This window comes from Alosa sapidissima, chromosome 12 (assembly GCF_018492685.1).
Source record: "Alosa sapidissima isolate fAloSap1 chromosome 12, fAloSap1.pri, whole genome shotgun sequence".
NCBI lineage: Eukaryota > Metazoa > Chordata > Actinopteri > Clupeiformes > Clupeidae > Alosa > Alosa sapidissima.
In genome coordinates, this window is record NC_055968.1 from 35007057 (window position 1) to 35029283 (window position 22227).

At 46.0% G+C, this 22227-nt stretch overlaps 2 protein-coding genes across 2 annotated transcripts in view; one reads left to right on the top strand and one right to left on the bottom strand.

Annotated features, from left to right (window-relative positions):
• crtc1b (CREB regulated transcription coactivator 1b) overlaps nt 1-6275 on the top strand; it is a 21662-nt gene extending 15387 nt beyond the window's left edge. The window contains 2 exon segments of the mRNA XM_042111540.1: nt 1-141; nt 1544-6275. The exon segment at nt 1-141 is cut by the window's left edge and continues 46 nt beyond it. Of these exon segments, the coding sequence (XP_041967474.1) occupies nt 1-141; nt 1544-1755 (353 nt within the window). The 3' untranslated portion in view covers nt 1756-6275.
• Nucleotides 6276-6921: 646 nt separating this feature from the next.
• On the bottom strand, nt 6922-21517 carry LOC121724764 (cartilage oligomeric matrix protein). The gene is made up of 20 exons (XM_042111532.1): nt 21389-21517; nt 21108-21264; nt 19070-19143; nt 18890-18941; nt 18322-18473; nt 17832-17969; nt 17660-17734; nt 17416-17565; nt 16850-16954; nt 16630-16737; nt 16070-16229; nt 15833-15951; nt 15071-15123; nt 13656-13849; nt 13057-13235; nt 12924-12972; nt 12589-12785; nt 10692-10864; nt 9276-9415; nt 6922-7549 (listed from the first exon to the last, which is right to left on the bottom strand). Exons 2-20 carry the CDS (start codon nt 21172-21174, stop codon nt 7491-7493), a joined length of 2244 nt encoding a protein of 747 aa, XP_041967466.1. The 5' UTR covers nt 21175-21264; nt 21389-21517; the 3' UTR covers nt 6922-7490.
• Between the last annotated feature and the right edge of the window lie 710 nt (nt 21518-22227).

A 22227-nucleotide genomic window follows, 5' to 3' on the forward strand; every position in this document is an offset into this window, starting at 1 on the left:
GTGGCCTGTATAGCCAGTGCTCCACGCTCAACTACACGCAGGCGGCCATGATGGGCCTCAGTGGAACCCACGCCGCGCTCCAGAACTCCTCGCAGCTAGGATACAGTAACCATGGCAACATTCCCAACATTGTTCTCACAGGTATTGTATTCGCGGAGCGCTCTGCGCACACACACACACACACACACACACACACACACACACACACACATCTTGTTAGAGAAGCAGCATGGCCAGGGAGATTCCCCTGAGCACTGGTCAATCAGTCAGTCCAGCTCTACAGAATGTGTCAGCTGTCGCTGGGCAGGACGATCCGATCTGGCCCTGAGCTGGCCCTTAATCGGCTGCAGATCTGATGTGTCGGCCATCTTGTAGAAGAGATGTAGCCGCCCGTGGGAGTGGATGTAAGGCAGGTGGCTAATCCTGACCAGTGAGTGAAGACTTGAGGTGGACAGCTTCCTAGAGATGTTAAACCACCAGGGCAAGGCTGCGTAAAAATACAGATTTGAAATCCATGAGCTGCATCAAGCCAGTGTCTGTGTGTGCACCCCTGATCAGGGCTTGAAAACGAAATTATTTTTCAAACGTTCCGTTCAAAAATAATAAATCACAGGCGGCATCCAAAAACATTCAGATGGGCTATCCATCCCATAGCCTACAGACTTACTGTAGGCCTAACCTATGCCTATAAATAATTTCTTATCAAAAATATTTCTGGATACGTGCTAAACTCCTTACCTGGTTGTAGCCTAAGTTTTATCCATATGGAGATTTTCAAAGGCTTGCACTATAATTCCAACCCTGTTTAAAAAAACGAACCTGTCTGTTGCTGACAAGGCCTATCTCAAATTTCCCGTTTAACTCTTCTACATATAATAGGCTATAATTGCGCAAACATTTCAAATCCCGACTTTAAAACGACAAGGCGTGGACAGGCAAAATAGGCTATTACGCATAGGCTACAAACAATTTCCAAATCAGTTTCAGTAGCCTACACTACGAGCTGGCCTAAGATCCGAAGTGGCAGACGGATGGGTTACAATACAACAGCAAGACAAAATATACACATTTGGACCAAAGGTCCATTTATTCGTTTTTTTTTTTTTTCAAACTGCAGAAATCAAATTATTAGGCTGTTCGCCTACAATCAAACAAGTAGAACACTTAGGATATGCTTTTGTGACATTTTATAAAATATAGAGAGAACGGAAAAAAAACATTATTAACCGGTTTTGTGGATTTCAGAATAACGTTTCTGTTCCGGAACAGTTGAAGACCATTTTGTTTTCGTTTCCGTTTCCGCTCCTCGTAAAATTCCGTTCGTTTTCGGTTTCGTTCCTTGAACCGGTTCGGAGCCCTGGCCCTGATGGCGTACGGCATGGTGTCTATACTTTACATACATTACATTTTACATACACATGTAGAGAGGTGCAAGAACAGAGCTGGCAGATAATGGTACGTCTGTGTTGTGTATCTATGTGATGATAATGCAGTGATGTTCACGATTAATGATTTAAACCCCCCTCTCTCCGCTGTGGTCCAGTGACGGGTGAGTCTCCTCCGAGCCTGTCCAAAGAGCTGGCCAACTCCCTGGCGGGCGTGGGTGACGTCAGCTTTGACACGGACTCTCAGTTCCCCCTGGACGAGCTGAAGATCGACCCGCTCACGCTAGACGGACTGCACATGCTCAACGACCCAGACATGGTTCTGGCTGACGCCGCCACAGAGGACACGTTCAGGATGGACCGGCTGTGACCATCGCCAGCGCAGCACGCACACACACACACACACACACACACACACACACACACACACACACACACACACACGGAGGACACGTTCAAGATGGACCGGCTGTGACCATCGCCAGCGCAGCACACACACACACACACACACACACACACACACACGGAGGACACGTTCAAGATGGACGGGCTGTGACCATCGCCAGCGCAGCACGCACGCACACACGGACGAGACGCGCGGGGAGGGAAGGGGCGAGTCCTGCTGAAGTCACATCGCTGTCCAGTTAAACACACACACACACACACACACACACACACACACACACACACACACACACACACACTCTTCCCTACCCAGTTTTATGGTCCTCATCCACATGTTGTTTGTGATGGCATGCTACCAAAAACCATTTGGGTGACCGGGGTGGTCCGACACCTTTGGCCAGCGTGTGGACATTGCTGCAGTCCACGCCAGTGATGCCCCGTGGCAGAGATGCCGTCATACACTGCTGCTCCACCCTAATGTTTGTGTGTTTTTTGTTCTTGTTTGTTTGTTTTTGTTTGGAGAGAATGTGTGAAGTCACTGCCATGTGTCATGCCATCTCTGCCTCATCTGCGTTGCCATGGAGACAACAGTAGCGTTTTTCAGCTGCGTCACTGACATCATATCAAGAGTTACAGTGGCCACCGCTGTCCTGGTTACTGCTTTGGTGTCATGATTCATAGTTTTGTTTATTTTATATGTATTTATTATTTATTTACTTGTGTGTCTGTTTACCTGTTTATTTTTTTGTTTACACTTTTATTACATAGGTTGCCAAATTGCCCACTGGCCTACTGGTTTTCCACACCCATTGGTGCACTTTTAAAAAATGTGTAAATGTGTATTTATTCGACTGTTCATGTTTGTTTGTGTAGTTATTTATTTTATTTATTGAATATTTATTTGTTTATAAGGAGTACTAGACCTCCCCAAACACTTTGCTCGTGGGTTGTGATGCGATGTCAAGTGCACAAGATGTGTAGTGGACGGGGCTGATGCTGTAGTGACTGCTTGTGATTGGTTGACCTGTAGCTCTGTAGAATTCCTCTTCAGCACCAAACGTTATGATAATGTGCCAAGAGGAGAGAAGCCGGTCCCATGTAGTTCCCTTTGGTTAGCTAGCTGGTCCCATGCGCTCCCTTTGATTAGCTAGCTAAAGAGGCCGGGTCCCATGTAGTTCCCTTTCGTTAGCTAGCTAGATAGGCCGCATCCCATGCGCTCCCTTTGGTTAGCTAGCTAGAGAGACCGGGTCCCATGCGCTTCGTTTGGTTAGCTAACTAGAGAGGCCGGGTCCCATGTCGTTCCCTTTGGTTAGCTAGCTAGAGATACCGGGTCCCATGCGCTTCCTTTGGTTAGCTAGCTAGAGAGGCCGGGTCCCATGCGTTCCCTTTGGTTAGCTAGCTAGACAGGCCGGGTCCCATGGTTAGCTAGCTAGAGAGGCCGGGTCCCATGCGTTCCCTTTGGTTAGCTAGCTATGTAGCTATCTATCCATCCATCATGCACACAGACAGCTTTGGTTAGCTAGTTATGTAGATATCTATCCAACTATCATGCACACACAGACAGCTTGCTCACCAAGGTGTCTGAGGACCAGAGGAGGAAGGGGGTGGGGTGGGGTGGGGGGACAGGGGGCAGGATGGCTATCATAACCCACCACTGTGAAAGATGCTGATTTTGCCTTACATGAACAAGATGCTGTTCTCTGTTCTGCAGTGTGGTTTGACTTTGACCGATGTCTTTTATAAGTGTAGGAAACCTAAACCTTTTTTTTTTTTCTCTCTTTTTTTCTGTTTTCTGTTTTATCGTTGTTTTTAGATGTTGAACTGCTGTTACCGTTGTGGTCAATGTTGATTTTAAAACTGTATTTGTTGATGAATTCTTCAATGGCCAATGTATTGTGCTGTTTCTAAACAGTGGTTTTACTAAGTCCCACGCAGCAAGAGCAAGCGAGGGGAGGGTACTACTCCGGTGATGAGTATTACTCTGAGTCAGTTCACTTCTTTATATCCTTACCCTCCCTAGCCACTAATATGCTCTTTACTGCTTTCTTTTCAGTTCCCTAACTGGGTCATGTTTGCGGTGTATAAGATGTACAGGAATCACACTGTTGTTTTGTGTGGACTACAGATTTGTATGTTTTGTGGCTTTGTGTTTTTTTTTCTGACAGATGAACTTATGCAAAAAGATCAACATTATCATTGAGCCAAGTCTAGTTAGGAACACAGCGTCATGGAGAACGTACCGGAGATGCATTAACGACGTTTACTGACAGAGAGCGCTCTCACTACGGGAGGCTTGCAAGTGCTGTTCTAGGCCTTTGTTGTCAGTTTGAAACTAAATGTATGATCTGCATTGTTTATATCGAGATTATGAATTCGTTCAGTTGGAGACTCGATGATGCATTCCCTCTGTCGGCACCTTTCTTGCTGGTGTCCTACTGGGGTAGAACGGGAGTAGTAACTCAAGAAAAAGGAGGATTTCCTTTTTTGTAGTTTAGATATATCTCTCTTTTATTTCTCTGCCAGGGTAAATTTCTGGCAAGCATTGTACATAAAGGTTACTGGTAAAACATGAAGACTGCATGACAAAAAAAACACAGTTAAAAAACAGACAAAGCAAATGCCGGTTGTTATTTTTGAAAGCCTACAACTCCTGATGAACTCTGACCCCTGCTGGTTGCTGGAGGAGGTGCAGTGTGCATGAGTTAGATCCCCTCACCCATTTAGTTTCCCCAGAGCTGAGCTGGAAGTAGAATGTACTCCTTACACACACACACACACACACACACACACACACACACCAAAATGTTCGACCGCCTTTGGAAGCCCCAAGCTGGACCAAAGTTTTATTTGGCACGTTTGGTGTGTATTTTTCCCTGCTTCCATGCAGTTCCCGTTGGCTGTGACGAGGTCATGCATGTTGGTAGTCTGGACCCCCGTCTCCCCTGCTCTATGCCTGCCCACACCTACCCACTGCCCACACCTGCCCACTACCCACTGCCCACACTTGCCCACTACCCACACCTGCCCACTCCCCACTCTATGCCTCCCCACCGAGCACACCTGCCCACTCCCCAAGGTGCCCACTCCGCACTACCCGCTACCCACCATGGAATGCCTCCCTGCTCCCCAAGGTGCACACCTGCCCACTCCCTGCTCCCCAAGGTGCACACCTGCCCACACCCTGCTCCCCAAGGTGCACACCTGCCCACACCCTGCTCCCCACTGCGCACACCTGCCCACACCCTGCCCCCCCCCCCCCCCCCTTCGGTAGCTCTGAGACTTCACCCATCCCCCACCGTTCACCCATTCCCAACCGCTCCCCCCCTCCCTCCCTGGACTCTAGGTCTGGTTCTGTGTTCGTTTCTGAGTCTTGTTCCGTTTTCGGTTCCGAGTCTTGTTCCGTGCTAGATCCTCGGTTTTGCTCTTGTACCTTGTTTCTTTTTGTGAGTTGTTGTTTTTGCACTTTATCACTTGGCTTCATTAAAACCTGGGACTGTTCCGACCTCAGCGCAGACTGTTGAGCTATATCAAGGTGCACACAGGTGGGACGGTCAGGTGTTGGGGCGCTCCTGGATGGCCGCTGTAGGCGTCTGGGACGCCTGGAGAGCAGAGAGGGGGACATTACTAACACGGACGCCGGGCACTTCTCAATGCGACATCTGAAAGGGCTCTGTCCACTCTTGTGTGGTGTACGATAATGTCTATGAAGTGTAGGATGCTGATCTATTTATCCCTGGTGGACAGAGAGGTGGCGTTGCTCTCTGTGTTGGAGGGTAGTGCCCACGTTAGGTGGCGTTGCTCTCTGTGTTGGAGGGTAGTGTTTGATGTCATGTGTGAATGAGGGCTTCTTTGTGTTTGGTCCAAGTGAAGTCGGTAGGTAGGTATATATATATATATATATATATAAACTCTAAGCCTAAGGTGAGTAGGTTCAGAGATTGATGTTGCAAAGTGAACCCCCTCCACCCGGCCTTAATGAGAGAAACCTACATCAGAGAGAGGGTCCTCCTGAAGTGAACAGGGTGCCCAGAGGTGGCTGTTACCTGGGAAAGCAGGTGCTTGACCCTTACCTGGGAAAGCAGGTGCTTGACTCCTGTGTTTGAACGGCCTCATTTCTCTTTGATCACCTGGAAAAGTACTCAAACTGTAAGAGAAAAGAAACGCAAGCAAACACACACACACACACACGCTCACACAAAAGAGAAATGCGTCCCTTGGTGGCAGCGCTCCAGAGGTGTGAATTATGGGATGGAGCGCTTGGAAAACTCTGGTGCGAAATGTCATCTGCCTTTTTCCCCCTTCTCCCCAAAACAACAACAACAACACAACCTGACAATGACGCCCTTCTCTGTTCTCATTGTGCTGAAGCTCCTGTACCGCCACCTGGTGGACATTGAAAGTAACGATGTAAATGCAAACCTGCTTCTGATTTCTTGACATTAAAGGATGCACTTAAACTTCTCATTAAAGGATGCTCTTAAACTTCTCCGTGGTCATTTGGTTTGTGCTGTAAATGCGGCTTGTTTACGTTTTTGTTTGTTTGTTCGTTTTTTTCTCATGGCGTAAATAAGATTGAGAATGTTTCTATCCAAACGTTTCTCATCGTCCGGCAGCTTTCCCCTTCTATCCCCACTCAGCTGGACGATCGCTGTGTGGCTGACCTCTGACCTCTGTTGCTGTACCTGCCTCATGTTCTCCATGTCTGTGTGATGTTCTTGATAAAAAACACTACTCTGGAAGGCACCTTCCCTTTGTATATAGTCTCTCAATGGACTCTGTCCAGGGGCGTTTTCATATGTATGCTGTGACTCTGCATGGTGTTTGAGCTATGTACCAGATGTCCTTGTTCTCCGATTTCTATTTTGTAATCTGTATTTCTGTATGTGTTTTTTAAAATATATTTGAAGTACCTGTGCATGTTTGTGTCTCCAGCACCTGCACTAGTCATTTCCAGAGGTGCATACAAACAAATATTTCGTTTATATTTTATTTATCTAGTCATTCACATAAAATATTTTTTTTCCCTCACACTGACTTTGCTAAACAAGCGAATGACTCCATTTATACATGAACCTTGGTATTGGTCCTCCAGCATAGATCGCCTTGCTAGACCAGGCAAATAGACACCTTGTTGAAATCTTTCAGTCTCATTTTAATCTCACATGAGCAATACATAACGTCTCCAAGTGTAACAGTATTGTAGTCGCACATACCCTATTGTTCTATAGCTTTTGTAATAGGCCTACACACATCATTACATTCATTAACAACTAATCTCTTCATTAACAATAGCTTCTTAAATCAATAGTCAAAATCAAAGACCTGTAAAGCCCTTTATTTCATATCCCAATATTAACTAAAACGTTGATGTCAAACAAATCATAACTCAGGCATACCCTGGACTGTATGACATCACAGGCACTGAAATATGTAGATACTCATTGTACACTTCATACAGACGTGACCGTGCTGGACAGGGTGGGGACAGAGTGTGTGTGTGTGTGTGGGGGGGGGGCGACATTCAGATGTCCTTTACGGTGCTGCGCTGAGGCGTGTTCTCGAGTGCCGCTCTCTAGGGAAGCTGATTAGAGTGGCAGGACTGTTTGCTCATGGTGGGTTCCACCGCCGCTGGTGTGATTGGTTCCTGTTAGTGGAATGTATTGCTGACGGAAGGACTCTTGCAGAGGCGCCCCTCGGTGATCAGAAGGTCAGCTGCACCTGTTCAGTCCGGAATCTTTCAAAGTCCTCAGGTATCGTATCTGCAAAAGAGGTGTGAGTGTCGTCCATTAGGCCAGTAGAGTCTGAGTAGAGGGCCACTGCTCTCAGTCTGAGCCATGTGTGCCAGTGGAGGACTATAAGCTTGTTCTCCGGTGGTCAAAGCATGACAGTTTACTTCCCTAGCATCAGTTTATCCCAATTAATTCACATGAATAATACACCATCAATGTCAGCATTGATATACAATGTTTACAGAATGTTTGGGTTCACACTGACTGACTAATGAGCCACACTTTACATTCAGGGTTTTTTATCAAACATGGTTTACAACCTTGCTCAATATGAACACACCACAAAGACAGTGGGACACATTAAGGTGACATGACATTTTAGATAACCTTGATATGACCTTTCTTCATTCAACTGAGCAGTCAGCATGGCCATATACGTTAGTGTGTTATATGTAATTGGTGTGTGACATGAGCATGGCATTGGCTAAATGTGTGCTCAGTGTGATGTGATGGGCATGTTAACTAACAGTAAGGGAAATCACAGTAGGTGGGGCACTCAGTATGACGCCTTGGGCAAACACATCCGATAGATAAAGTGTTGTGAAAGGCCTAGTCAAGTGCTTTAAAGAAGCCCTATGCAACAATTTTAGCAAAAATGACCTTAATTATGCAGGTTGAGAGTCGTTCTGATGGTTCTACAACACTTTCTGGGTTGTTTGGTGGGTGCTTAGTCTCATCCTATCGCTTCTCTGTGGAAAAAACGAATATGCAACTTTCTGAACCCGGACCGGGTAAATCCGGATGTGACTCAGCGGAAGTATCCAATCGCGCCTCGAAAATGTAGTCAGATTGTAGTTTCTAAGAAGACTGCAAAACGGACGCCGACTTGGCTTTGTTGCTGTTGAAATTGTAAGTAGCCTACCCTTGGGTGAACTTCGTTTTTGTAAGGTGGTTTGATAACAATGTGTTTCGACCGTTTTATTGTGAGCCCTGTATGTGTTTAGCTTGGTTTCTTGATGGCTAGCTCGCTAGTTAGTGGGGGTTTAGCGTAGCAGTCACTTGCTACTGAAGCTGCAGGGGGAGCTATGTCGTGAAAAATGCGAGCCCAAATCCGGCAAAAAACCCAGAAACAGCGAAGGAATAACCAGACCTGCATAGGGCTTCTTTAACTAGCTGTTTGAGTTTTCACCTGATGGATGGTGTTTTAGCCTAGCTGGGGGTGTTTTAACCTATCTGATGGTATTTTAGCCTATCTGGTGGTGATTTAGCCTAGCTAGGGGTGTTTTAGCCTATCTGGTGGTGTTTTAGACCAGCTGGTGGTGTTTTAACTAGTTGGTGGTGTTTTAACTAGTTGGTGTTTTAGCCTAGCTGGTGGTGTTTTAACTAGCTGGTGGTGTTTTAACCTATCTGGTGGTATTTTAGCCTATCTGGTGGTGTTTTAGCCTAGCTAGGGGTGTTTTAGCCTATCTGGTGGTGTTTTAGACCAGCTGGTGTTGTTTTAACTAGTTAGTGGTGTTTTAACTAGCTGGTGGTGTTTTAGCCCAGCTGGTGGTGTTTTAGACCAGCTGGTGTTGTTTTAACTAGTTAGTGGTGTTTTAACTAGCTGGTGGTGTTTTAGCCCAGCTGGTGGTGTTTTTTAACTAGTTGGTGTTTTATCCTAGCTGGTGGTGTTTTAACTAGCTTGGTGGTGTTTTAGCCTAGCTGGTGGTGTTTTAACTAGCTTGGTGGTGTTTTAACTGGTGGTGCCGATTCTCACCGTTGCATCTGTAGCGCAGGTTGGCCCAGATGATGTTCTCCTGTGAGAAGCAGAAGACCCCGAGCCTGCCGCCCCTCATGGTGGTGTCGATGATGATACCTGTGTCTGCCACCATCTGAGGGCCCTCGTAGAAACGAACCCTGAACACACACACACACATTAAACAGATACTGGTATTTAAATTGTTACATTCCTGTGTAGTTATTGAGTACCTGATGGTGTAGTGATTGAGTAGTCTACCTGATGTAGCTCTCCTGACTGTGTAGTGATTGAGTACCTGATGTAGCTCTCCTGACTGTGTAGTGATTGAGTACCTGATGTAGCTCACCTGACTGTGTAGTAATTGAGTACCTGATGTAGCTCTCCTGACGGTGTAGTGATTGAGTACCTGATGGTGTAGTAATTGAGTACCTGATGTAGCTCTCCTGATGGTGTAGTGATTGAGTACCTGATGTAGCTCTCCTGACTGTGTAGTAATTGAGTACCTGATGTAGCTCACCTGACTGTAGTAATTGAGTACCTGATGGTGTAGTAATTGAGTACCTGATGGTGTAGTAATTGAGTACCTGATGTAGCTCTCCTGATGGTGTAGTGATTGAGTACCTGATGTAGCTCACCTGACTGTGTAGTAATTGAGTACCTGATGTAGCTCTCCTGACTGTGTAGTGATTGAGTACCTGATGTAGCTCACCTGACTGTGTAGTAATTGAGTACCTGATGTAGCTCACCTGACTGTGTAGTAATTGAGTACCTGATGGTGTAGTAATTGAGTACCTGATGTAGCTCACCTGACTGTGTAGTAATTGAGTACCTGATGGTGTAGTAATTGAGTACCTGATGTAGCTCTCCTGACTGTGTAGTAATTGAGTACCTGATGTAGCTCTCCTGACTGTGTAGTAATTGAGTACCTGATGGTGTAGTGATTGAGTACCTGATGTAGCTCTCCTGACTGTGTAGTAATTGAGTACCTGATGGTGTAGTAATTGAGTACCTGATGGTGTAGTGATTGAGTACCTGATGTAGCTCTCCTGACTGTGTAGTAATTGAGTACCTGATGTAGCTCACCTGATGGTGTAGTAATTGAGTATCTGATGGTGTAGTAATTGAGTACCTGATGTAGCTCACCTGATGGTGTAGTGATTGAGTACCTGATGGTGTCGTGATTGAGTACCTGATGTAGCTCACCTGATGGTGTAGTAATTGAGTACCTGATGGTGTAGTAATTGAGTACCTGATGTAGCTCTCCTGATGGTGTAGTGATTGAGTACCTGATGTAGCTCACCTGATGGTGTAGTAATTGAGTACCTGATGTAGCTCACCTGATGTAGCTCACCTGATGGTGTAGTAATTGAGTACCTGATGGTGTAGTAATTGAGTACCTGATGTAGCTCACCTGATGGTGTAGTAATTGAGTACCTGATGTAGCCCTCCGTGGGCCTGTGTTGGAGGAACCAACGGTAAGAGGTCTTGTCCTTCCAGCCAACGTTGCGTGAGTCCTTCCACAGGAGTTTCACCTGGTCCGCCGTGTCGCCCGTATGCCACAGTGAGTTCCGCAGGTTCTCCCCCGGTCCTGTGGATGACTTCACCGCCTGACGGACACATCAGGGTCACGGTTAAAGATTAGAGATCAGAACACAGGGCAAAAGGTTAGCAGGGGGTTTGAACTGCTCACAGGCCCAGATACTCATGAAAAAATGACACATATTGTTAATCAAGATGTTCTAACTGTGGGTTAGATGGGAACTGCACTAATCTAGCACTTACCAGAACCTTCTTCTCAATCCTAACTATCCCTGAACTTCCGTCTGTAACTATCCTCTTTGACTGAACTTCCGTCTGTAACTATCCTCTTTGACTTCCGTCTGTAACTATCCTCTTTGACTTGACTTTGCTTGAACTTATTCTTATTCTACTCTATGTGTGTAGTAGTATGTTTTTTTTTTAAGTATATTTTTTTGGGCTTTTTTGCGACAGGATAGTGGAGAATGACAGGAAGTGATTGAGAGAGAGAGTCGGGGTGGGATCCGGAAAGGACCTCGGGGCAGGAATCGAACCCGGGTCGCCAGCGTACGGTGCAGGTGCCCCAGCCAGTTGTGCCACAGCTGGGGCCATGTGAGTAGTACTTATTGCTGCACTAACATGTCCTAGTGGCTCTGCGTCTTAAATGTTCCTTTTTGTATGTTGTTTGGGATAAGAGTGTTAGCTAAATGACTCAATGCAAATGTAACCGGGAACAGAGGCCCCAGTCACTCACAGGGAAAGTGGGGATGTCTGCTGTCTGAACAGCTCATCATCATGAAGAACGCCGACTGGTCATTTACAGGAAAACATTGTTGGACTCCTACATAGGGAACTTCTACTTCATCAGTTTCCAAGTCCAACTTCAATCGTGTCTTGTGCAGATGTTCAAGGCGAAACACTCTTTCGGTCAAAGTCTAAGCAATTTGTTTTTCTGTCATGACTATATACACAAAGCTTACCCTGGCGGCTGGCACTGCCATCACTGACTGCCAGTAAACATGTGGTGGTGGGTGTTTGTGAGAGGTGTGTTTGAATCGGCCCACTGTAACGTAAACAACTGGACTAACGAATTCAACACCTCAGTATAATCAGTTTGGTGCTAAATCCTCCTGAGCGTCAATATCAACTTAATGAGTAAAGGATATAGCACTCACAGTTTTTTTTTAGAACTTTCTTTTTTAGAACTTTATGAGAGCACTCACAGTTTTTTTTAGAACTTTATGAGTGACAGATAGCGCTCACAGTTCTTTTTTAGAACTTTATGAGTGAAGGATAGCACTCACAGTTCTTATTTATTTATCTCAGTTGCTGCTCTTATTTTTTCATTATTATATGTGCCCTCTTATTTACTTATTTACTTACTTTTTTGTTTACTTGAATGTTATGTTTGTCTGTGGACTTAAATTGGTAAAATGTCTTGTCTTCACCGTGGGATAGTGAGAAACGTAATTTCGATCTCTTTGTATGTCTGGAACATGTGAAGAAATTGACAATAAAAGCTGACTTTGACTTTGACTTTGACTTTGACTTTAGAACTTTATGAGTGAAGGATAGCACTCACAGTTCTTTTTTTAACTTTCCTTTTTAGAACTTTATGAGTGAAGGATAGCACTCACATTTAGAACTTTATGAGTGAAGGATAGCACTCACAGTTCTTATTTAGAACTTTATGAGTGAAGGATAGCACTCACATTTAGAACTTTATGAGTGAAAGATAGCACTCACAGTTCTTTTTTGGAACTTTTTTTTAATTGGCCCATGGGCGTTTTGGGCGTTTCCCACTGTAGCGTACCTTCAGCTGGATGCCTGGCTCAGCCACGGCTCGGAATGGGTTGGCCTGCCAGTAGATCTGCTCCACCTGCTTCCACATGACCACGTAGAAACTGGACGAGTCCTGGTAGCCGAAGATGAAGCCTGCATAGTCATCATCGGTCACTGTGTTCACGTGAAACGTCCCCTCAAAGTCGACGCCGTTGAATGCAGTGTAACCTATCAGGTGAGGAGAGCAGAGAGGGGTGCATGTTGCACATGTCCTCTGTGTCATAACTGAGAACACTGACGGCTTTTCTTTTTTGTCTTTTTTGGAGTGTTACAACTTTGTCAGAATCACAGAGTTCGATATCTCACCAACAGCCAGGCCTGGATCACTGTTCATGGTCTGAACAATCTCTCTGCCCTGTTGAAAGGTTCAAGAGATCATTTCAATAAAAAGTCAAAGAATGAACAAACAAAATCTTTGGACTACAAGTGTAAACTGGACCTGATTGAGGACGACCCAGTTGGGGTCTATCTGAGCGTCGCCCTCAGGGTCTAGCACCACGGTCTGGAAGGCCCGGAAGTCTGTCAGCGTGACCTCGGCATTCTCTGGGCAGTCGTCATATTTATCGATGAAGGTATCGTTGTCGTAGTCATTCTCACACAAATTGCCAATTCCATCCCCTACAGAACCAGACAGAAGCACAAAGCCAAATGTGGGAAAGAGGTCTGAAACACATCTGTACATTCTACACAATTCTACGGTTATTTTATATGAAAATGTATTTTAACAAGATGCATGTAAATGTCTGTAACATATCTGTTCATACTATACTAACTTATTTTTACATAGTGTAACATTTTAACCACATTTAAAGATAAAAAGTGTTAGGTGGAGTAGGTCCACTATTAAAATAATGAGGTAGTGTCTTTAGCCTGAGTTTGTGAGTTAAAATGAGTCCACTGCTTCATCACTTCCTGAGAAGTATGTTCCATCTGTAAGGACCGGCTGTTGTTTATGGGTTGAGGTTGTTGCCATGGCAGCTGTCCAAGAGTCTAAAATCTGCAAAGCCATAACTCATAGGAACCACATGTGGAATGTACCATCTGAGTCCTCCTGCAGGGGGTTTGGGACCAGGCGACAGTTGTCAGGGCCGGGGGGGATGAGGTCGGGGATCCCGTCATTATCGTCATCGTCGTCACACTCGTCCCCGAGGCCGTCCCGATCAGTGTCCAGCTGAGAGCTGTTGATGACGGCTGGGCAGTTATCCCGGGAGTCCTGGTGCCCATCGCCATCGCTGGACAGAGATTCCCGTGGAACACACACACACACACACACACACACACACACACAGGGTCATCATTACAGCACTCTATTGAAACAGTGTAACTGAGATCAACACAGACCACAGACTTTCTTTTTGTCCTTTTTTTCAGACCTGTTTCCTTTTTGTCATCATCTTTTTATACTTTCTTTACTGATTATCATGTGACTGCTTGTTTACAGATGACAATAAAAGAGCAAAGGGATCAGCGAGTCCCAGCATTTTTGCAGAGACCTGTTTATGTAAATGAAATGTAATGTAAATGTAAATCAGGTTTCTCTCTCGGCCAAGTATACTTGCGTATACAAGGAATTTGGTCTCTGCATTTATCCCATCTGTGAATTAGTGAAACACAGAGCACACAGTGAACACACAGTGAGGTGAAGCACACACTAACCTGGAGCAGTGAGCTGCCTTGCTACAGCGGCACTCGGGGAGCAGTGAGGGGTCAGGTGCCTTGCTCAAGGGCACTTCAGCCGTTCCTACTGGTTGTGGATCGAACCGGCAACCCTTCGGTTACAAGCCCGAAGCCCCAAGCGGTAGGCCACGACTGCCCCTTTTTTTCTGCTGAGATTCAGCAGTGTTGCAGAGACCTGATGTTCACACAGCGACACAGTCAACTCAGCTCTGCTGCATGAGAGCCTACCTGTCCAGCATGAGAGCCTACCTGTCCTGTCCATCATGAGAACCTACCTGTCCAGCATGAGAGCCTACCTGTCCTGTCCAGCATGAGAGCGCACCTGTCCAGCATGAGAGCCTACCTGTCCAGCATGAGAGCGTACCTGTCCTGTCCAGTATGAGAACCTACCTGTCCAGCATGAGAGCCTACCTGTCCTGTCCTGTCCAGCATGAGAGCCTACCTGTCCTGTCCAGCATGAGAGCCTACCTGTCCAGCATGAGAGCCTACCTGTCCTGTCCAGCATGAGAGCGCACCTGTCCAGCATGAGAGCCTACCTGTCCTGTCCTGTCCAGCATGAGAGCCTACCTGTCCTGTCCAGCATGAGAGCCTACCTGTCCTGTCCAGCATGAGAGCACACCTGTCCAGCATGAGAGCCTACCTGTCCAGCGTGAGAGCCTACCTGTCCTGTCCAGCATGAGAGCGTACCTGTCCAGCATGGGAGCCTACCTGTCCAGCATGAGAGCCTACCTGTCCAGCATGAGAGCATACCTGTCCTGTCCATCATGAGAGCCTACCTGTCCTTATTGGTGTCACAAGGGTCCCCAATCAGGTCGTTGTCCTTATCGAGCTGTGGAGAGGAGAGTGAGGTTACACATGGTGCACACAGAAGAGGAAAGACTTCTAGATGCGTTATGATGTTTGGAGAGTGAGGTTACACATGGTGCACACAGAAGAGGAAAGACTTCTAGATGCGTTATGATGTTTGCTGCTCCTACGTATGAATAGGCTGGATAATATCCACATATACTGCAGCAGTGTAGCACACACTACTGTAAGAGCTGTTTCATAGCACACACACTGTAAGAATTGTTTCATAGCACACACACTGTAAGAGCTGTTTCATAGCACACACTGCTGTAAGAGCTGTTTCATAGCACACACTGCTGTAAGAACTGTTTCATAGCACACACTGCTGTAAGAGCTGTTTCATAACACACACTAATTTAAAAACTGTTTAGCACACACTACTGTAAGAACTGTTTCTCTGGGTACCATGCACTATGTCATTTCATACCCTGTTCTTTTTATATTAATATGTTTTTGTGTATTAGCACGAGATGAACTTGATGTGAAGTTCAAGTGTGCGTAAATGTGTGTGTGTGTGTGTGTGTGAATGTGTGTGTGTATGTGTATGTGTCTGTGTGTGTGTGTGTGTGCGTGTATGTGTGTGTGTGTATGTGTATGTGTCTGTGTGTGTGTGTGTGTGCGTGTATGTGTGTGTGTGTGTGTGTGTATGTGTGTGTGTGTGTGTGAGTGTGTGTGTGTGAGTTGGACACCTGGTCAGGGTTGGGGACGTAAGGACAGCTGTCACATGCGTCTCCAACGCCGTCTCTGTCTCTGTCCTTCTGATCAACATTATGCGTCTTTTTACAGTTGTCCTGCTCGTTCTTGATACCTGGGGGTCAGAAAGGTTGCAGATGACCTCAGGATTCACAGGTGACCTCAGGCCCAGATCCGCTCCAGATCCGCACCAGATGGGCTCCAGTGGTTTTGTGTGGGTTGTCCAGACCTACCGTCTCCGTCGATGTCGTCGTCACACTCGTCGCCCCTGCCGTCTCCGTCGGTGTCCCGCTGGTCATCGTTCTTCACCAGGCGGCAGTTGTCACAGGCGTCGCCGAAGTCGTCCTGGTCCACGTTGCGCTGGTTCACGTTTGGCACGAGCACACAGTTGTCCTGCCAGAACACAGCTTCAGGGTCAGCATGATCACTAACAGGAGAGACCAGTGGTTCCTACAGGGTCAGCATGATCACTAACAGGAGAGACCAGTGCTTCCTTCAGGGTCAGCATGATCACTAACAGGAGAGACCAGTGCTTCCTACAGGGTCAGCATGATCACTAACAGGAGAGACCAGTGCTTCCTTCCTTATCAGCAGCACAGCTACAGCAATCTGGCTTATGGGTCACTTCATGCCAGATCTCTGCAGTGTCACTGTCACTATCACGGTGAGTATGTGACTGACTGACCTCTCTGGTGAGAGTGTGACTGACTGACCTCTCTGGTGAGTGTGTGACTGACTGACCTCTCTGGTGAGTGTGTGACTGACTGACCTCTCTGGTGAGTGTGTGACTTACCTGTGTGTTGGGAATTTCATCACCATCTGCATCGTCGTCACATGTGTCTCCGATGCCATCTTTGTCCACGTCCTCTTGTCCAGAGTTGGGTACCGTCTGACAGTTATCCTGGTGGAATGCAGCACAATCCATTTGATCCATTAGATGATGTCATAGGTCATAGGTCATAATTCTGTCCTGGTGTTGGTGCATTACTCAGATAGCAGCAACTGTTCCCCACCTTTTTGCAGTTAGTCTCAGCACAAGGCAACTTCTGGTCTGGGAAGCCATCAATGTCAACATCAGGTCCACAGAAATAACCATTGCCTGCCCATCCAACATGACACTAAAGGCAAAAGAAATCCATGGCATTAAATGTTAACGGTTAAAGTTTGGCTCTCACTCAGACCTGGTATTCGTTACTTTGCCATCATTAGTTAGTTAATCTCTTGATTAGATACATTGTCGTTACCTGGTGATGTGAGTTAGATACTAAATTGTGAGGTCATCCGAAATGAATAGTGAGGTCATAGTTATTGCAATGTGACATTGTAAATTCTGGACTGTGTAGTCATAATGACATAACCGTGAGGTCATAGTTATTGAATTATTGCAATGTGACATCATAGATTCTGCACTGTGAGGTCATAAGAAATTAATTATGAAGTCATAGTTATTGAAATTACATCATAGATGACCTGAGTTGTGATGTCATAAGAATTGAATTGTTAGGTCATTGGTACAGTCAAGTCACAGGTAAGAGTTCCATGAAGAAGTGAATGAAGATGGCCTCTGTCTGAAACTTACAACACACTCGATTGTTCCATCTTGGTGAGAGATGCAGTCGGCGTTGGTGTGGCATGGGTTTTCCTGGCCATTGCCACACCCTCGCTCTGCTTGGCATCCGCTGTTCTGGTCTCCGATGTACCCTTTCTTACAGGCACACCTGTACGACCCCTGGCACACACAAGGGACAGCGTGGCATGAAGCTGGTGTGTACAAGGACATGCGAAGAAATAAACTCAGTTACTGTATGTTCATTCATACATACCGGTGTGTTGATGCAGTTGGCATTTTGTACGCAGCCACCGTTGGCAACTTCACATTCGTCAATGTCTTTGCAGACCTGCTCAAAAAAACAAACAAAACCAAGAGGATTAATCCATCTCTAGAACACTTGTTGGCTGCTTTGAAATCTCTTCATGAGAGGAGTAGAGCCCAACCTGTCTGTTGGACATGGCGTAGGCGAGTCCGACGCCGTAGACCTGGGGGCCCATGTATCCCGCCGGACAGGGGCCACAGCGGAACCCTGGGGAGGTGTTGATGCAGCGCACGCCCATGTGACACGGCATCACGGCACACTGCACACGTCAGCACAGCACAGATACATGCTTAATAAACATCCTTAAGAGACACAATGCAGCGATGCAACAGAGAACAATTAAGCTTATGTAATGCTCACTACTGAATCATAATAAAAGCATTTGGGTAGCATCACTGATGTTAAAACCTGATGCATGACACTGTCATGTCTTGGGCAATTGACGGCATTTAGTAGAAAAGAAAACACATCAATCTCTGATATTTACATGAAAACAAATAGTCCATACACAACATGATTGGTGAAACAGCGATCACTATTAGCACTATGCAGTTTGTTCACAGCTAGCTTATCCTGCTGTCCAGTCCGGTCAGCTCAGTGTCTCAGCTCACCTCGTCCACATCTGTGCAGTGGGTTCCATTGCCCACCATGCCGTCGGGGCAGGGTCCACATTCGATGCCGTTTGGCGTCTCGGTACACTTGACCCCGGGGTGGCAGGGGTTTGGGTCACAGGAGGCTCGGGGAGGATCCACACCACGCATCGCTGGAGGAGGGGGGACAAGCTGTTGCTTTTTTTCCTAAGTCTATTCCATCTTTTTGAATAGGATGGTGAAAGGCTAACTAATCATAGTTTGACATTTTCAGTAGATTGGAGGGGTTGTTTGTTCCCCCTGAATACTAACAATTGAACAATTTCTTTCACCTATTCTGATTCTTGAAATTTTATTTAATGCTTTCTCAGATCAACATTATACCTCTGGATATTGAATTTTGTCTACCTTTCATTTTCTGTCTTATGGAACATGAATGCTTCAAAACTGACTCAGTGGCCTAAATCAACAGATTATCTTCATAAGGCCTCTATGTCAGACCACAGTGTTCTGTTTAGATTCTATAAGACACATTTCCTAGATGCATGCTGGGAAGGCAGCCTGGTGAACACACTTCATCACCACTCACCACAAGCTTCGCACTCCATCACCGTGTTCTTGAGAAAAACGATCTCATGGATCTGAAAGAGGGCAGAGGGACAGAGAGTCACTCACACGCGGCACATCAGCGGTCACGGGACGCTGTCTGTTAAAGCGATCAGAAAACAGCTCGCATGGCGAGCCAGCAGGGATTGGCGTGGAGGTTTACCTGTTGCTTCAGAAGTTCCTTGATCTCGGCCAGGGCTTGATTGGTTCCCTTGATTTGATTAATGATTTCCCCATCTGCATCCAAAAATAGCACAGGTCAACTCCCATAGATAGTTATATGTTTATTGATCATGTACCACACAAATAAACAGTTGCATAATTAAAATGTAAAAGATGACATCACCCTGCCTGCCAAATGGATTTGCTTATATGTCCATATGTTGACAGGTCGGGACTGCAGGTTTCTTTTTATTCTTTTTTTGTTTGCAAATCTGCCTATTTAATTTGGAACATTCTGGAGGTAGATGACGGAGATGTCTATTTGATACACACATTGGGAGGATGTATGCATGTGTGTGTGTGTGTGTGTGTGTGTGTTTGTGTATGTGTGTATGTCCAGTGTGACTGTGTGTGTGTGTGTGTGTTTGTGTAACAGTGTGTGTGGTACACCCCACTCTTTTGGAGATACATTTGTGTCTAAGGGATTGCATTTCTTTGGCGTACATTTTTAACCCAACCTGCTGATCTTTTGGACAGCCATCTATCAGTGAGTGCAGCAGCAGGCGAAATGACTTCTGCAGGGGTGGTTAGTCCATCTGCCCATGTCCATTAAAAAAACTCACTCCCCCTCTGTACATCGAGCAGCTAGAGCTGGCAGTGCTGGCTGGCCGCTGGAGCTCCACACCTCACATCTTCTTTTTACAACAGCCACAAAACATTTGAAATAACAATCACTGCGAGGCTTCCGTTGTGTGCAAACGGTGTGAAACTGGAGGTCTCCATCAGAGAAGACAGGAAGAGTGTAACTTGGGGCCATGCTCGAGTCGTCTGCTGCTGTTTGTCTTTCTTGACAAGAGTGGGGATTTACGGGTGTTCTCTGTCCCCCTGGGCAGTTGTGGTGAGTTTGTTCCCAGATGAGGGGGGTGAAGGGGCGGAACAGGGGCACACCTCAGCACCCCAGCAACAGTGATTGACCTGTCATGCCCTGCACCCCAACTCACACACACACACCCACACACACACACACACACACACATACACACAGACGTACATACACATACACACACACACAGACGTACACACACACGCACATACACATACACACACAGACGTACACACACACACACACACACACACACAAACATACACACACACACAGACGTACACACCCAGGGAGCTGTCATGCCCCGCACCCCGACTCACACACACACACCCACACACACACACACACACACACACATACACACAGACGTACATACACATACACACACACACAGACGTACACACACACACACACGCACATACACACACACACACAGACGTACACACACACACACACGCACACACACACCACACACACACACACGCACATACATACACACACACACACGCACACACACACACACACACACAGACACACACACACACACCCAGGGAGCTGTCAGGCCCTTAACCCCCCTGGGCACAGAAGGCTCAGTGTGCTCTTTCCATTAGCTGATTCTGTGTTTTCCAAATGAATTCCCAGCATAAACTCAAGGGCTCACAAACTGCTACTGAAAACACAGAAGCTGCTGCTGCTGCCCAGCCTCACAAATGGCACACACACACACACACATAAACAAACACACACACACGCCAGCCTCACAAATGGCACACCGGAAGAGTCTTCCCCTCGTAACAAAAGCCAACCAAATATACTGAAACTATATACTTTAACTGTTTGTAAAAGTCACATTCAAATATTATGTTTGGAAAGGTCATTTCAGTAATTATTTTTGTAACCTTCCAATAGTGAGAATGGTAGAAATGAATCCCTTTTGTTCATTTAGAGGTCAATGTAACTCTCACTTGATTTCTAAGGAATAAATCTCAGTATTATTTGTGCTACATACAATTATGGTCTCCATTTTGAGCCATTTCAAAACCCTTTTTTCACCGTTGCTGCTGTCATTACTTCACTGAATATATTTTCTACCCAATATGACCCAAGCTAGTATCAGAAAAAAAAGTTCTTCCAAAGAAACAATTTGTTTTCTTACCTCTTTGTCCCGACACTGCGGAGTGGCACTGGGAGAGCACTATGCTGAGAGGCAGAATCCAAAGCATGTCGTCCCCTTCTCCCCAAAGAGCCAGCCAACTTGACGAGGGGAAAAACTAAATGTTGAGCCCAAGAGAAGCCCTGTGCTGTGTCCAGTCCTCGGGTCGCAAGAGAAGCCCTGTGCTGTGTCCAGTCCTCGGGTCGCAAGAGAAGCCCTGTGCTGTGTCCAGTCCTCGGGTCCTCGTCGTTGAGCCCAAGAGAAGCCCTGTGCTGCGTCTAGTCCTCGGGTCCTCGTCAGGCTGGATGTGCTGGAAGTTTACAGCACTGAGGTAGACACCAGCATGAGTGAGTGTGTGTGAGTGTGTGTGATGCTCTGCTCCTCCTCTGCTTTTATACTTACCATTTGACATCACTCCCATCACAGATATCCCCTAACCCATCAACACACACACACACACACACATACACACATACACGCGCACCACACACGCTCCACACACACACACACACACGCACGCACATACATTACACGCACACACACACACGCACACACGCGTGCACACGCACACACACGCACACTCACACACATACATGCTAGTGCAGGTCAGGTCCATAGGCCCCACATGGTATACGTAATAACACGATTTAACACGTAATAACACAATTTTTTTCAGTTATTTCCATTTAGATGATATTAAAAGTTGGTATTCGGCAAGTTTCTTAAAATCATATCTTTTAGTTATTTCCTGTGTAAGATTTCACATTTTATCAACCTAGATTTCCCACAAAGCTTCCACACATGTTTTTTTTTTTGTTTTGACCATTATATTGTGTAGAAGTGATCTTACAGTTAGACATGGAAAACAGTTGTCCGCTGTTGATGTCTTATCAGAGATTAAAGTCAGATGTCAAAAAAAAATAACTTCAAATTAGTGTTGTTCTGAATTTAGGTCAACAGAATCCGCTTTAATGGACTGAAGAGTTTTGGGGAAAATGGATTTCCATATTGGTATTCCAGTGTGGATTTCCCTTGGTATTAAATTCAGTTAAACTCAGTTTAAAAAAAAAAAAAAAAAAAAAAAAAAGTTAAACTCAGTTAACGAGTGTGTTAATTGTTTTAG